At 37.5% G+C, this 17,941-nt stretch overlaps 1 protein-coding gene across 1 annotated transcript in view; it reads right to left on the bottom strand.

Annotated features, from left to right (window-relative positions):
- Positions 1–17,457, bottom strand: part of LOC108232540 (matrix metalloproteinase-17) — an 89,444-nt gene extending 71,987 nt beyond the window's left edge. The window contains exon 1 of the mRNA XM_017410418.2: positions 16,962–17,457. Within this exon, the coding sequence (XP_017265907.1) occupies positions 16,962–17,120 (159 nt within the window). The 5' untranslated portion in view covers positions 17,121–17,457. The remainder of the gene's footprint in view (positions 1–16,961) is intronic.
- Positions 17,458–17,941: the final 484 nt, after the last annotated feature.

Genomic DNA, 17,941 nt, shown 5'->3' with positions numbered 1-17,941 from the left:
CTGGCAAACTCAAAACTACTTCAAAAAATGTTCCAAATGGACATTTGAAATGAAAATGTAAGAAATGTCTACAATGTGTAAAAAAAAAAAAAAAAATTGAACTCAAGCTTTAGTTCATTTTATAAAATTTTGAATAAATCCTGTCAATGCAAACTAGATTAATCTGTCACTCAATTCTTTCACCAAAAAAAAAAAAAAAAGAAAAACTTTATCATTGTTTAACCACGTCAGGTGAGTTCATCTTGCATTCAAGACACAAATCTCAGTAGAGTGACTCTGAGAATAGGAAACCATCACTCACAAATCAGTTCAAATAAAACTGGGATTTTAAGGGTTAATATTATGAATGACCATGCTATCTCTTGTTTGGTAACCTTAAATCTGCTAAATTAACAAATTTACCCTAATAAAAAAAAGCAGCAATACACCACCTAAACTATCATACCATGAGTGTTGGCTATCATCAGCTCAGGTACAAATCCCCTATCTGTCAGGCTGGATGGAAATGGAGGCAAACCCAGAGTGCAGACTCATTTCTCAAAAAAACTAATTTATTAAATAAAGAATAAAAACAAACCGCTAATAATGGCAGACAGGTGGCGATGGGCGTGGCAAGAAAGGCAGAAGAGTGACAGGGGAGGAGTAAATACTGAGAACACCACAACCAGGAAAAAACCAAACTGAAATCAATCACCAGACTAAATAAAGAAAACAAAACCAAGAACACAAAAAATCCAAATCCTCACACTATCTAACAATTCCTCTTGATAACAGCACTGAGAATAAAAAAAGTAAAGAATCAGACAAAGTCTGTGTTCATAGAACAAAGAAGAGAAAGCCAGATAAAGAGGAGAGAAAGCCCTAAAGTCCCAGACTATAATGGCTGTTTTTTATCATACCGACAAAATGTGATAAGAACACGAGATACGTGTAAAGAGACAGATCGAGATCTAAGAAGTATAAGTGAGTTCATTGGGTTTCTGTTTACCTCAGCAGTACTTCAAACAATGGAGCAGCTTTAAGCATACACACTTATAAAGAGTATCTAGGAGGTCCGTGGTGATATAAAGCTGCACCTTTATTTTAATATCACATGCATTAAAAATACATTAAAAACTCCAATACCCTCCAGCAGCCTCTCTTTGATGCAGAGAAGAACATATTCTGCAACACAAAGTACACAGTTTAAAATGACTGGTCACAGGAGAAGGTGGCTGTCAGAGAGCAGTTTTTATTAACAGAAACCCATTCAAATTGTTCAGCATTTATGTCCAATCAAGTGTGAAAATCATCGTAAAATTAATAAATAAATAAATCCTTTCATTTTCTTGTATTGTTGGTCAGACAAAATATAACCAAAGTGTTGGAGTGTGTTAGTTCGAATAGATAGTTTCATCAACCAATTAGATTTGAAGTCGTGGTCAGTGGGTGTTTTCTTTGGATGAAGCAGGTCAGCTGCTTTAGCTACAAAAATGGAAACAGGTGGAAATGATACTGTTGCAGAATTATTATTCTATTTTTTAAAATGACAGCTAAAAAAAAAAAAAAGATAGACTTTCTTTTTAAAGGCCGCTCAACAGTCGAACATTTGGAGCTTTTGGCAGCGTGGAAATACGAAGCGACAAAAGAACAAAGTGACCCCAGTGCTTTTAGATGAAGCCTATTTCACTGAATCGGCTTGTTCCCACTTTGTTCCTGTACACACACACACTTGTTGCATGAATGTTGAAGGATTGTCTTCAGTTTGTTGTGCATGTTGCAACTTATGTGTATTGACTTGGTCTGCTTTGCGCTTATAACTGACAAAAGTGTGACATGTTTAAATAAGCCAAACTTTAGCAGGTCGATGTGTGTAATTGTGTTTTGAGCTGTCTGTACAGAAACGCCAATCGCCAATAAAAACTGGGTTCTCTTCATATTTTGACATATTACACCTGTGTTCCTCATTTCCATATTTGTGAACCTCTGTAGCTCATTGGCTCTACGGGGCACAGTATGCTGCTGCAATGAATGTCAGCATCTGAAATAAAACCAATACGCAGTCACAGCTTGCATCGCATGCATTTATGCATATTTCAGAGAAAGAATACAGCTGGTGAATTAAAAACGCTGCCTATTTCTGAATGGAATAAATGATTGTCTAGGTAATTTAAATTCATTCATGCATGCTATTGCACTATGTCCTCTCCGTTTGACTGCATTATTGATGTGAAGCCACATTATCATCTGAAAATGCAGCAAAGCCAGCTTGCAGTTTGTTTGTGTTTTTTTTTTTTTTTTTTCAGAGAGAGTCAGCACACTCTCCAGCTGCGGGAATATTCAACAAGACAGAGACTGTGTGATGCTTTGACACTTACTCGAGGGTTCCCTGCATTACACTGTCAAACCTTCTAGCAGCGGGTGGAGACGTGTCATGTTGTGATGTGAATGCAACATGGATTGCAGAGATATTTGATCTTTCCATGATCCAGATTTCCACACTGTATGTCCCCTAACCAACATCCTATTCTTTTTTTCAGTTAAAATCTAAAAATCAACCCATTTTTTAAAAGTCAGGCAAGAAGAAACGACTACAAACTGCTCTGGGATTAGTTTGAATCAATATTCATTAATATCAAAATAAAACTAACTCTATCCAAGAGCGTGAAACTGATACTGAAGAAAAAAGTTTCACAAATAGCCACGCAGAAATGATCCAGATAAGTTTGTTTAACTGGGTTAAATGAAACTAGATCAAGCAGCAGAGCGAGTATCTGATTAATCCTGCAGTCATCTAATTACTCTGTTAATAACTTTGTTGGTCTCCTGCTGCTACAGTATTGTTCCATCCTGGTGTTAAAGTCACCACACAGACTGCTGTATAGAGGAAGTTGTCTGTTGTCAGGTTGGTAGCTGGTGTTTGCATATATATTTCAGGATTTTCTTCACCGGATCGATCATAATGAAATCACAACCAATCGTTTTTTTGTTTACTCCACCTCTAAATAAAAACTAGTACATGGGTTTAGAGGGTTTATTTGCAAAGCAGCACATCTCAGGTGGGTTTTTATATGTGCATCTGTGCGTCTGTCAGTGGACTCCATTTACACTGGGTATCACTTTCCTCAAGTTCTTTTACAGTTCACAGAGCATACATCACTCTGAACCCGTGTTTCTTTTTCATCTGAAATATTTAGTTCATTTGCACTTGATTAACATCATAAAGCAGTCAGTTTTTCTTCTAAGACGACAAGCTGCTTGCCAATTCCTTCCCTTGGTATTAAACTTCAATAAGTTTACTGTACTTAAAAAAATAAAAGTCTGATCTCTAAATTACTTGTTCTTTTGTGGAGGATATCTAATTAGTTTAATTGTCACTTAGGGAGAGACACACTGAGAAAAAATTCTTTGTTTCTTTCCCATGGGCTGAGGAGAGAAAAAGACATTGCAAACATCTAATTAGCTGATGAAAAATTGCTGAGCTAATAAGCATCTCAGGATACAATCTGGAATGTACTAGTCACTCTCCAAATTAATGCTGCTGTGTGTACCACACTTTGGGACAAAGTGATTCTTCTCTCTGTGGCAAGGACACATTTTAATGCCTTGGCGCTTTTTGCGTCCGGGCTTTTACTCTTGTTCTAATAAACACATTATTCACAGACGCTAGCCAAACGCTAAAAGTCTTCAAGTTGTTCTAATTATTTCAGACTGTAACTTTCTTCCTTTCTAATAGCTTCACACAAGCTTATTTTGGGGGGACAAAACAACAAAAAAATAAAAAAATAAAAAAAATGTCACCTCACATTGAACAAAAACACATTTCAAAACATGTTTAAAGTCCAAACAGTGCAAATTCACATATTTGGGTGCAAGACAAAAGTTGCTAAAGTGCATAAAAAAATGAAAAAAACAAAAAAAAAAACAACTAATAAATGTTGCTCTAAACTGTGAAGTTACAGAAATAGAGAGGGTTTTTGTTCTGTTCCAGACATTTTGGACATTTCTGTAATTAAAGCTGGACCAAGCAGCATTGGGTAGGAATTCATGGAACGCCATCCCTAACAATGTAAAATTTAAACAAGGCTGTTACAGAAAAGAGTGGGCAGGGATTTTTGAATATTCATAATCTAGTTAAAATTGCAGAATTTAAAGAAGTAATGCAAAAAACTTTTTTTTATCTATTAGTTTTTTTACACAGACACCTGGTAGTTACACACCTAGTTGTCTTTTTTAAAACACAGCACCTATTGTGTGTAAAAAAAAAAAAAAAAACAAACAGCAAAAACTAAATAAAACAGAAGAACAACTCCAAGGATCCCACTGTCGGCTTCTGTCATCGTGGTTTATTTTGAAAGGATTGTAAAGTGAAATCTATGGTTATGGGTGAGTTCAGCTTTACTGCTAGAATATGTGCATCCACCTCCATGTTGATCCTTTGGACCAGTAAAAATTAAAGAAGATAAAAATCCCCATCTAGCAGAATTACAAACAGCTCGAGGCTCTGTACCCGAAGCATCTGTTTCATTAGAGGGTTCAGCTGGACTTGATGCCTGTAAACTTCAGTAAAATCATAAAACAGCTGCGTTTAGTAGAATTCAAGACTTTTTTCTCTGCTTTTAAACAGTTTGTTGTTGTGCTGACACTTGTTGTGCTGAATTAATTAGCCCTGCATGAGTAAAGGATGAAACAAGCATGTGTCATATGAAGCATGAATTGCTGCAAGTTGGTCTTATGTATGTTTGAAACAGAGGTTGGTAGTTTTGTGGGAGAAAAGGGAATGCTGTGGGATAGTTGGTGAAATATTTGTAGAAAAACTGAATAAGTGGTTTTGCTTAAAATGCCTGTTCCTAGCTACAAGTAAACAGAATTATTAAAAAAACCTACTTTAATGTTCTTTCTTGTCTGTCCATCCTAACTTTTTGTTTTACTTCTATGTGCATGCAGCAAAACTCCAGAGACGACCACGATTATAAGCACCTGTCTTGCACTGGCAAAGATGAGAACAGGGTGGGAAGTCTGGAAGTCTGACAATGAGCCACTGACAATTTGAGAAGAGAGGAAAGAAAAGAGGACAATGCCACTGAAAGGAAACCAGTAATTCCCGCTAAACAGTTTAGAGCTTTAATCCACTGCCTTTGCCAAAACTAATCAATTCAAACATTTGTTGCGATTAGAAAAAAATAAAATAGAATGAGGCTTAAACTTTAGATTATTTGAATTAAACTATTTTCAACAATTAGACATATTCAAATCAAAAACTCCTTGTTTAATGAGGTTTGAATGCACATTGTTGGTAAATCCATCAGCATGAGGCTATAATTAATATGCTGTTACTTTCCCCATTGTCCACATCTGCTTCACACTTTACAATTATGAAATTGGTCCATTAAATCTCTGCAGCCATCTAAATCAAGCAGGACAAAAATGCTGATAAATCTACAGCCTCCAATTTGAGAAAGGGCTGCAAAAGAGCAGAGTGTCATTACGCACAACCATTTACTCTGATTAAGTCACATGCAAACACCAACAAGCAGCTGCAACGCAACACATTTTTCTCAAAGTTCTGCCCGTTTCTGCTGGAGACAGGATTAATGGGAGTCATCAGCTGCGTGGATCATTGCCTTTTCACTCAAAAAAGTGGTTCTTTTTAATGAAATCCCTGCCACATTAATGTTGCATGGCATCACGATGTAAAGATTTTCGTCATTATGCTACAGAGCACAATCACACATTAAACAAAAACAGAATCAGACGTGCTTTTCTTGGTGACACATTTGATTAGAATCACAAAAGAAATACCACAAAAATGTATAGCAATAATCTACAAATGGGAAAAAAAAAACATATTACAATAGTAGCCTGTGCATGCTCAATTTAAGCAGATTGAAATAAAATGAACAATAGAATTTGTCTAATTTCTAAAGATGGATTTCAAATATGTTATTATACCTGTAATTAAATCCAACAAATATGCTCTTGAACGTCAACATTAGTGTAAGATGTGTCAATATTTATCACTGTTTGGTGCATTTTCTGAGAATATGAAGAGCCAGTGTAATTTTTGTATTTGTTTTTTTTAAAGTGCTCAACATCGCAGGTTAATGTGAAGGTCCATGTTTTGGCAAAACAAACTGAATCATAGTGAGAAAAGATCAAAGTGACAAAAAATTAAAGGCCGTGAAAGTCCTGGAGTGGCCCAGTGTTTCATGACATATTCTGTCTGTGAACAGAATATGTCATGAAACACTGGATGGAACCCAATTTAAAATGGCCACCACAAGCAACTGACCTTACCCAATATAAAAATAGCTATAACTCAGTCAGTTTTACACATATTGAGCTAGACTTTGATGTGGTAGTAGCTGAGAGTCATCCTCAACACAGATTCTGAGCATTTCTGCTTAAAACGATAGTGTGCAAGCTAACAAGTGATACGCATACCTTCAAAGAATGCTGCTTTTTAATGGAAATGAATGTTTCTGCCAGGAAGAATGGGGAAAAACCTTTAGATAAAAGGTGTGCAGAGTTTAAACCGCCAAGGTCTGAGTGGAATGATTCCATTTTTATTGAAAAGACGTATTTAAACACAATGAATGAATGAAGTCCTCTTGCAGTTATGATGAATGTGAAGATTACTGAGGGGGAAAAAACAATCTATTAGGACACAAACTTAATGTAAGTTACTTCCCTGTGTTTAAAAACTTCCCACACTGTTTATGGCTGCATGAATAGAAACTAAAAGGAACAGCGGATGCCTGATATGCACACAGAACATACGAAGCACAGACATGCTTAACATTTCTAATACAAAAACAAACACTGTAAGATATAAAAACTCTTAGCAGACATTATGCATTAATAAATAGTTTGATGTGGGCTCCAAATATCTGTTTTGTGTGTCCATCTGTTGTTTACAAAAATATGCCCTTTTTATGCCAAACAGTTGCTCAGATCTCAAGATCTTAATCTGCCAAATGCAGTAATTTATTATAATAAATTAAAAGAAAAGAAAAAAACACATATCAGACTTTGTTTAGAACACCATTCTCTATATGACAGTACATAAAAGTTAAAAGTTAATCAAACTGTGGGCACATGCTGATAAACTTTATTGCAAATTGTTGTGATTATTGCCTGAAAGCACATGGTATTGACAGCAGAAGTCTTGTTGCTGCCACACATCAATACTACACCATCATGCTACAGTGGCACCCAATGAGGTGTCAGTTCCCTTGAGATCCATTTTGAATTCATTTCAGGGGATATCATAAAGTTCTCAATGATGCTGACAGTCCTGTGAGAAACCAGCATGTCTTCCCACAGCTTTAATGCTCTACACGGCTGAGGTGACGGATTAGATGTGAGCTGATTGAAGTTACTCTGTTCCCTTTCCCTGCAATGCTGACAATGCGCTGTATGTAACACGCTGAACGATTGCTCCCTGTCAATCTTCATGGGAAAGTATTGTCCTCAAGATTCAAATTTGTCTCCCGCGTGACATTGTTCCTGAAATAATCTCCTCGCCCTGAATATGAGTCCCTCGGTGCATTTCTACACATCGGAGGTCAGGCTGGTTGATGAAAGTGGAACAGCAGAACTAAAAGTATCTGATTGAGCCACAGCGAGAGCAGAAAAGTTGACATTCGAATTCAGTGTCTAATATTCCTGCGTATCTCATCACTTGAGGCATATGATTTAAGGTTTCTAGATTCAAAAGGAGAGTTTGGTCATTTTTGAAGCAATGTTTTGTTAAATAGTTTTAGCACCTTATCAGCTGTGACATATGTTACAGAGCAAAGAGAATGAAGAAAAGAGGCAGAAGGTTTAGTCCAGGTTCAGCTAATAGATACCCACATGAGAACCCATTTTCTTTTTGTTTTCCAGGTTATAAAACAACTCTCTCACAAAAATGACACACTGGTGTGAAAGAACATTACATTAGCAGGTAAAAAATCTTTTGCATGACAATATTTCTTTATTTCTTTCTTTTTTGTTGTTGTTGTTGTTTGTTTAACTGAACAACGTCCATGTTACCACGTGTGTGCTGAGCATAGATAGACTGTTCTGTGCTGACGGTGCTGAGGCTGCTGAATATATCAGTCCAAAAGTTTACTCAACTCCCAGCAGGCTAATATATTCAGCAGCCTGAACACTATCTGCACAGAATGGTCTGAGCTCAGCACACATCCGTTTGTGTAGTGACACAGACCATGTTTGGTTGAGATTACTGCAACAAGCTAAATAAAGGATGTCATGCAAAAGTGTGGAGGTTTAATATTTCTTAACGAAGCGTTCTTTCACATAAGCTGGTGTTTTTTTAAAAGAGCTGTTTTATAACTCTGAAAAACAATTTAAAAAGGCCTTTGTTTGGCTAGCCATTGGTCCAGCCTGGACAAAGACTTATGCACTTTTCTCCAACTCTGTGCTCTATGACTGTCACAGCTGATATCACTTTCAAAGTGACCAGACTGTCCCTTTAACCCTCGCTGTGTTTCAAACCCTCCATAGTCTCTCCTCCACCACAGATAACCATGTCTGTATAGGATGTCTCACCCAAATACATCTTTGGTTAGTGAGAGAACGTAATATTACTGGGGTAGCTTTGATAAAAGCTGAATTATTTTCAAGTGACAGTGTCATTGCTTTTATCTTTTTATTTATTTTTATAAATTGCAGTTGTAGTGGAGTTGATCTTTAGCATAGATTATGTTCAGAGGATTTGAATGTAAAATAGATGAAAGCAAAATAAACTCTGCCCTTAGACAAAGGCTCTGATGATAGATGATTACTCACATTTGTATCATAATTTATTCGTTTTATTATGTACAACATGCATGAATTGAAGTGCCTCGGATCTGACAAAATAGTGGCGAATGAAACACTTCAAAATAAAAGTGGAATTTTTTATTTTTCTTTTGTTGAAGTTCAAGTGAAGCTGTTTGCAATGTGCTGTAAGCCCGGGCAAAAATGACAGATTTGTAAAAAACAGAAAATACAGAGGCTGCTTCTTAATCAAGATCTTCTTCAAAACTACTTCTTTTGCTATTTTTATGCACAAGCGATATGTGCAAGATAGGTCATATAAAGAAAGACCACAAATTAAATTTTTACAGGAACTTTAGAAAATGAATCAGAGCAAAGTACTGACAGACACAGCCATCACTCACATATCTGTAAGAACTAGTCAATCAAATAATTACTGAGGGAGTTAAAACTTCCCATAAATTACTGACAGTGATAAAAAATGATGCCTCAGGAAAGTCAGCTCTTTTCATTTAGTAATTGTCTACTTTCTTTGACTAGAAGTTATGTCACTGCAGCAATCTTTAACCTGAGCTGCATCCAGGTTTTGCTTTCAGCTCCTTTCTATCTTTGAGCTTCTGGGTGAAATCAGAGAAATCAGGATTTGATGATAGGAATCACAGGAGAAAGTCTGCTGAGTGAAGAGCAGCGGCATCGTAAAAGAAAAGGAGAGCGGGAAGAAGAAAATAGGCGAGCGAGGAAATGCACACAAAACTCAGGCGAATACGGTGCTAATGAGGGTGGTTGTATTGTTGGTGGCCAGTTTGAAAAACTCTATTAAACCGTTATGAATAAAAACTGAATTATTAATATAAACATTTTCCATCTGTGTTTCCCCATTCTAAAACCTCCTGAACCACTGCCGATTAATGACGCTTGAAGAAAATGAATTTGGAATCAAACAGCAGAAAGTTAGTGGATATTCCAGCATAAATACAGTGCATTTCAAGCTACAGCTTTATTTAAAAAAAAGCTCCTTGAATCAACGTTTGTCTTCTGCTTCTGTTAAGCAAATAACTGACCTAATTACAAAACATATTATGGAGATTAGTGAACCCTATTTTTATTTCCCTTCCATAGACCGTGTGTCTTTTTTGCCATTAGGCAAAAACAAGTTGGGAATTTAAATAAAAAGAAGAAGAAGAAAAAGAAAATCCACATCAAACCAACTTTGTTCCGTTACGTGTTTATTTTCCTGGAAATCTGAAGTCTGCTTTCAGTTCAGCCTTTGCTCTTAGGTGCAGTTGGAAAACTTGAAAAGATCATTTTAATTTTTAGCAACTGATGGAGTGAGTGTTTGGAGAAATGAGAGCAGAAGGGGGGGAACCTTCCTCCACAGAATAATTAATGCCAGATGGTGTTCTCAATTAAGAAATTAAACAGCAAAATGAAAGTGAGATATGGGCTTAGTGGGGTGTGATTGTCTCTCCCGGTGCACAAACAGATTCTTAAGATTTTAAACAGATCCAACACTGTGGGTGAACCCCAGGAACAGACAGTCTGAATTTAGTTCAAACACCACAAGTGAAATATCATAATCAGTGCTTAACATTGTGAGGAAAACACCTGATTTCTGTATGTTTTTTACTACTGCAGAATTTGTCTATATTAAATGAAACAAAAATAATTTTATACATATTAAATTGTTAAACAACAACAAACGGTTCACGCTGTGATGAGGACTGAAAGCAGCCATCAAGCTTCAGGAATAAACCATTTTCATTAGCTTGAAGCCATGGGATGCCACTACAAATTGGCACTTGAGTTCTAAATAACTTTGGTGTGGCTAAACTCAAACAAATTATTATTTACTCATCTTAGAGAAAAGGAAAAAGATATCAAAAGACCCTGCCCATAGGGTGGATTATTGGGGAATTGTTCCTGGATGTAATTCAAGCACTGAGGTTTGTTGAAAAACACCAACTGTGGGAATCTTGAGGCACCTCGTGATTCAATTATGACTCAAAAAAGGTTGGATGCCTAATAAAGACTTCACAATGACAGATGTAAATAAACTTTTAATCACAGGCTGCTGACCAACAATCAGCATAGATGCTAACTTAACATTGAAAACACCATAGGAAAGCTAATGCGATTAGCATTGTGTTGATCCCTAGAAATCTATACACAAATCAAACAATTCAAAGTCATTACTGAAGTCAGTCATGTCATGATGAGTTCAAATATAGCTTTTTCAGTGTTCAGCAAAGAAAATGTGAAAAAAATATGAAAACGCAGAGCTTTTCTGCAACACTTTTTGACTACAGGAGTCTCCGGTAACGGCACCGCACAGCAACTTCTCTGCTGACTCCCTTAAAGTGGCAACATGGATTGACTTTAACAAGATTAATTTCTGACATTTAAAAAATCGATTCAGAATATTTAAACTCTCGAGAGTTTTAATTTCTCTTTATGCATTCATCCATCCATCTATTCTCTATACCTGCTTCATCCTGTTCAGGGTTGAGGGAGACTGATGTCTTTTTTCAGCGGTCAGTCAACTAAAGGCAGGAAACACTCTCGACAGGTCACCAGACTGTGTGAGTGTTTTTTTTTCTTGTGTAAATTAAAGTCTAAGTAACAAATTAACTGAGTTTCATGTTCTCCCAGTAAGTAAAATAGTGAGTCGCCTGACAGGCAGCTAAATATAGAACTTGGTTCTCCAAAGAGACATCCAGGTTATAAACCTTTCCAGAGAATATATTGGGGCATTGCACACTACAGAACTCTTTAAAGAGCTGTATAAAGAGCCCACTAAGAACAAGTTCACTGGCATCTAAAAAGCAAGACACAATGCGGCCGTCAACAAAAACGTGGATGAATGCTTTGTTAGAGAAATCACTGGGGGTAAGAAAAGAACAGCAGAGACTCTTTAATAGCTGTGCGGATCAACAGGTAAACGGAGCAAAACATTTGGAAAGCATTTCTGAAATCCATTTCTTTGGTTCCCCGAAAGAGCTGCAAACGTCTGGACACTGAAACAAGTGAAACCACAGCCTGAGCTTAGTGGAACTACACCCAGCGATGCAAGGTTTGCTGCCACCAGCAAACCTCAAAAAAAAGGGAAGTGGATACAGAAAACATGTTTTACTTTGTTTCAGGGTTTCTGAGCATCCTAATGGGATAAAAAGGTCCTTTAGAGCTTGTTAGGCATCTTGTAAAATCTCACTTTCTCCGAACAAATGGCGTTCACTGAGCACTGAATCTGTCAGGCCAAAAATCATATCAGCTTGAGCAAATTTTAGGCAGCAGCATAACAGCAAGCAAAATAAATAATCGAAACTTAAAATCAAAATGAATATGCAATTGTAAAAATACAAACTATTTTCATAATAACAATATAATGCCTGGCCTTGTTGCTTTTCTCTGGCATTAGTGTTTTTTATCACAGTTTTAAAAGGAGAAAAAAAGGCGTTTTTGACACCTTTTTTCCCAGCATTTACAGGAAGTTATCAGCTGCTAATCTGATCAATTTATTCCCTCTCCTTGGAAAAAAAAGCACTGTGTGTTTAGAGAATAGTTCCTCTGAGAACTCATACTGTCAGACTTCAGTGTAGAAAATACTCCTCAAGAGGCTCATAATATAATGAGCAGAAAACACAGAGCACATTAAATTTTAGATGCTATGACTCAATTCCCCCAAGAGCTTAAGTTGCAACTCAGAGCTTTGCAGAGAAAGATGATGCTGGATAGTTGCACAGCCATAAAATTAATATTTCTAATATGTGCCTGAGTGAGTGGCTGAGCCTCTGAAGAACATAAAGTTTGGTTGTTCTGAACAAATCATATATGGTGACCAGCTCTCTTAACAGAAGGCCAGCTGTAATTGGCACCGAATACAGATACACTGTATGTGTGGGTTATTTCATCTCCTGAGAGAACAGCAGTTACTCACGCTTTCAAACACGCACACATGTATGTACATACAAACATATAGCCACTGTGGGGAAAGAAAATTGTGTTCAATCATCTGCTCATTTCTGTACTTTACAGCCTTTTTCAGTGTAGCAGAATGATGCTCTCTGAGTCCTCTGGCTCCCCAGTGACAAGGAATCACTCACTGGCCAGCTAATAACAATCTGAGCTGTCTTCTGGTACGCTCATTCTTTCATGATGAACAAATTAGTCAGATTAGACAGTTTAAAAATTACTTTGCAGTGTGTAATCCAAAAGAAAGGTTTTTTTTTTTTTTTTTTACAAAGAATCAAGTAGAAAACTCTTTCAGGCAACTGAAATTACAAAACATTACATCTCCATTCTTTTACCAGATTTATCTTTCTGTTTAAAACTTGCTGCAGTTAGCTCTACTTGATCAACTCTTTCATATTTACAATCATAAAGTCACAACTACAAACTTAACTTTTGCTGAGACTCAAGAGACATCACCTTCTTCTGGAAAATTCTACAAAATAACTACATATCTGCAGCTTCTCTTGGGATTAAACATAGACTGTATTCCAACTATTTCTTAGCACCTAAACAATCTAGAAATACGAGGCCTGTTCTGGACTTTCAGGCAAAGATCTTTCCACAAGGTTAGTTGGATAAAAAATGGCCAAGCTATAGGTTCAAAACAATAAACTTGAAAGACACTTTTATGTCTTTGAGGTTCTGGGCTCTGGAGGTTACTACACTTTGCTTTTCAGCATGAACCATAAGAGAACAGAAAGCTACTTTTCAGCTGGACTTTTTTTTTTCTCAAAGTGTATGGTCCAGTGAGAAATACACCAATGCTGTTTCCAAGGAATACATGTTTTCTTCAAGCTAGACAATCTCTGTCTCAATAGAGCCAGCAGTCCATGCAGCAGCCTTCACCCATGGATTTCATCAAAGATGGATGCGTTGCATTGAGCCAGCAAAATGGCTGACCGCAGCCGCTCAAAACAACCAGTTTTATAGGAGTGGGCGATCCTGGTCCTCGAAGGCCACTATCCTGCATGTTTTACTTGTTTCCTTGCTCCAACACACCTGATTCAGTGGTTAAATTACCTCTTCATGTTCTGCAGAAGCCTGTTAATCAACCATTGATTCAAATTAGATGAGCTAGAGTTGAAAAACAAGTAAAACATGCCTCAAGGACCAGGACTGCCCACCACTGATTGAGAAGAAGCTCAATAAGCTAATACATGATGTGTACTGGTTCAATTTTTTTTAAGTAGCTGCACGTAGCAGATAAGCCAAACATGAAACAGACGCAGACAAGAAATTAGAAATTTGGTCAAGTTTAAAAATAAAAAGTTCTGGAGATACATAATATTACAACACAACCTATAAAGTCAACCAGTAGATTGGTAAGTGAAAGCCAGTTTATTACACAGAAACAAACTGAATGTATTTTTATGTAAAGCAATGTTCTGCTTTTATTTGACCGTAATGTAACTACAGTCTTGTTTTGATTAGTTTCATCAACAAGGAAGCAAGGGGGAGAGTGGTTATTGTCAAGAAAATGGTCATTTCTATTCCATGAACTGCCTGACCTTCAGCTATGGAGGCATATATACGCTGCAGATCCATGAAACAATCGTGGACAAGTTCCCTAGATTTTTGGTGCTATGTCTCTACAGGCATATGAAGTGGGGCAAAGCACACCAGGTATCACAACAAGACTCCAGCCCCCGTAACTTCAGGCTGCAGAGAGGCTGAGCGTATCACACAGCTCGTTCTATAAATGCATGAAAGCTTCTACTCTGACTATTATTTTCTCTGCTGTGGTAACAGCCTTTTATCTGGAGACACTGCTGCGTTTGTTGAATCCTCCAGAGAACTTTGTGCAAGAGCTACCAAACAAGACTACAGCTGCCCTGATGTTCTGAAGTCAAGAGCAATTAAAATATAAAGATGGCCTGTGTTAATCTGTAGCTGTTTTCATACATGCAGTGCAGAAATGACAGGTTCAAGGTTTTACTCAGAAGGGCTGAATGGGAGGACGAGTGATTCAGCTGGAGCTGATTGGTGAAGATTTTACCTTTCCCAAGTGTAAAGCTGTTATTATTTACACTCAGACAAAGGAAAAAATAACATTCTAATGGAGAATCTGATTTCTTTTAATTCTGTTATTTTAGAAACTGCTTATCCAGTTAAAATTTGTCCAGTGATCTAAAGCACTTATACTCTGAGTTATGTAAAAAGAAAGGATAGGGAGGTTTTATCAGATTTTAAAAACAAACTACAACAACAACAAAACAATGAACAAACAATACAAAAAAAGACATAAATAAAATGTAGTACCATTTCAGTTGGATTTTTTTTAACAAACTGTTCTGCCCTGTAACCTGGAGTAGTTCATAGTTAGGTTTTCTTTTGAGACAGAAGCTTGTATCCTGATGCATTTTTAGTAAAGGAAATGTAATTTATTTTCTTTATTTTTAAATTCTAAATATTTTACTATAAACACACTGACTTTTGAAGTAAACCAGCAATGAGAAAAACACATTTCCTATCCATTTTTTTGTACCTACTGTTTCCTGTTTAGGATAGAGAGAAATTAAAAATGGACGGTCAAAGTCTTACAGAAATTGGAAACTGGAATTGGCCCAGAAAACTGCAACCAGTGCATTTTGTAGCAAACAATCTTTCTACTTAATTGTCTAAAGGTTCTCAAACACTGGTTGTTGCCAATCTACAGCTGAAACTTCATTTACACGATTGCCTGCGAGCATTTAATTTAGTTGTAAATGCCCCTTTATTTTCCATTTAAATGAACACTAATCATAATCAGTTTTACTCCAATCTCATTTTAATAAAATGAATATCTATTAACTAATGTGTGACTTAAACAGAACAAGCCATGAAGATAAACTCCAACACTAGAATAGCTGTTCTGTTTATGTAACGTCTCACTTCAAGGCTTTAGTTGCAGTAAAGTCAGTAAGTTCTCATCAGATGTGACCAAACTCAAACAATTTATTTGATCCTAACTGGATCTCATCAGGTCTTGACGTCAGATTCCTTGTCATCGGCGAGTTGGAGTTGTTTCACACTGAGAGAATTCACCATTATCATGCTAAGCTTATAAGATGAACAGCGTGTGCCCGTTACAAGTTCATCTATTACATAACTTCTTACTGTACTCAGCCTACTTAAGTTGTAATTGGTGGGGTGGAAAGCTGCGTCTTGTTCAGCCATGACTAAATTGATGACATGCACAAGTTCACAATGAAAACCGAGGTGTGCAAAATCTAAAATGGCAAACAAAAACAAGGATGTAGCACTTAAAAGCAGCAAAAACTTCAAATATTGCAGCTTCAGTTGTCTCATTCTACTCTTTAACAAAATGATCCCAAAGTGTAAACAACAGAGCAAAAGAGAAACTTCAATTCGGACACAGAGAAGAAAAAATTTGTGTTCCCCCAAGAAGTAAAACGGAGAAAAAATGCATCCATATAAGTCACTGATAAAGTCCTTTTCAATTTAAATGTCTCATAGTTTAAGATTTATGTTCAGGAACATGTGTTCCCCATCAAAGCTTTATAAAAAACACAACAAATGCATTCAGTTATTACAACTCTTCTGTGAAGCTACTTGACTGTATTCATAAGTGCTGTTAGTCTGTGGTGATAAACCATGAAAAGCCTCTTCAGTGAAGGTTTCCAACTGCATCACCAATACCGTATTCAACACGATGCAAGAAGAAATCAGCCGTGAGCTTTGGAACCATCTAAAACATCACATCACCTCAGAGCTGTGCTGCTCTACTGTACGTCTGCATGTCTGTCTCCGAATACAGAGCTGGAACCTTAGTTCTGAACGCAAAAATTCTCTGGAACATTTAGAAATACAGCAAAACAGCTACAAGGCAAACAAGAGCTCCTTAAATTTGCTTATTAAAGATAACTTGGTAGCTACCACCTTATTGAGATGACTCTGCTCAAGAGGGGAGGAAAAACAAAGATCCCATACACATTTGTTTTTGCTTTAATCATGCTGTATGCATGCTGTACAGGCTCTGCCTTGTGAATTGGACTGCAGAGGAGCGATGTTAAAATTCAGAGCAAGTATTTGGGGAAGACAGCACTTGCTCTTCTACTGGACGTTCGGGAGAAACCTAAACAGGAAAGAAGAAAGCCTACCGGCTTGCTATTCGTGGGATAAGAGAAAATAGGCACTGTGATGTGGAGATGGGGGAAACTTCAGAGCCTTTGTTAAGTAGACAGAAAGGAAGAATAAAAAAAACTTACCACCCCCATGTCCAGCTGCTCGGTGGTTAGAGAAGGAGCCGCTCCGGTTTGGGGAAACAAACCCAACATCAGCAGCAGCATCAGCAGCATCAGCAGCATCAGCAGCAGCATCTCACCGGAGAGATTCCTCCTCCGCCGGAGAGGAGCGAAAGAAACCATGGTTGCCCTATGACAGGCTGCTCCTGCAGGGCTCAGGCACCGACCCGGACGCTCGCATCCACGGGCTGAATCCCACGCCGACACCGGGAAGAAAAATGCACGCGCGACGAGTCTACCTCACTGTTGAGCGCAAACACATAAAACACATGAACACCGGCGCACGTGAGACACGCGCGGAGGGACAAACGGCACTTTGTTCCGCGCTGAAACTTGCGATTAAAAAAAGAAAAAGAGAATTAAAAAAAAAAAACCCTTTTGGTTTTTCTACTGAGAGGTAATGGAACTGTGGAGCTTAGCTGAAGTCCAGCAGTGGTGGGATGATCCCCGTGGCAAGACGCGCGAGCTCCTCCAGCACGAGGATGGGGAAAAAAAAAAAATATATATATATATATATATATATATATAATTGAAAGCAGCAGCTGCCAGCTGCGCGCGGCTGGGTCGCGCGCGAGAGGCTCAAGCCAGGCACGCTCACCCGTACAGTTTCCGGGAGAAAACCCCAAAATAAAATAAAATCATCCAGTGACTCGTTCATTAGGCTTCACATGATTAAAACTGCATCTTGGATGATAATAAACATCGTCCGCCGCCGAAGGCTGAGGTGATAATGTTTTTTGCCTGTGCGCCTGTGTGTGTTCATTCCCTGTTAGCAAAATATGTCAAGAACTACTGAGCGGATTTTAATCAAACTCTCAGAAGGTGATCAATGGATGCACATCTCCAAGTGATTAACATTTAGAGCCAACCCCAGTCAAAATGGCCGCCACAGCTAGGCAACTTTAACAAGCACAGAAATGGCTAAAAGTGAGCCAAATTTTAAT

The sequence above is a fragment of the Kryptolebias marmoratus genome, linkage group LG14 (assembly GCF_001649575.2).
Source record: "Kryptolebias marmoratus isolate JLee-2015 linkage group LG14, ASM164957v2, whole genome shotgun sequence".
In the NCBI taxonomy this organism is placed as follows: Eukaryota; Metazoa; Chordata; class Actinopteri; order Cyprinodontiformes; family Rivulidae; genus Kryptolebias; species Kryptolebias marmoratus.
This window is presented reverse-complemented; position numbering and strand designations above follow the sequence as displayed.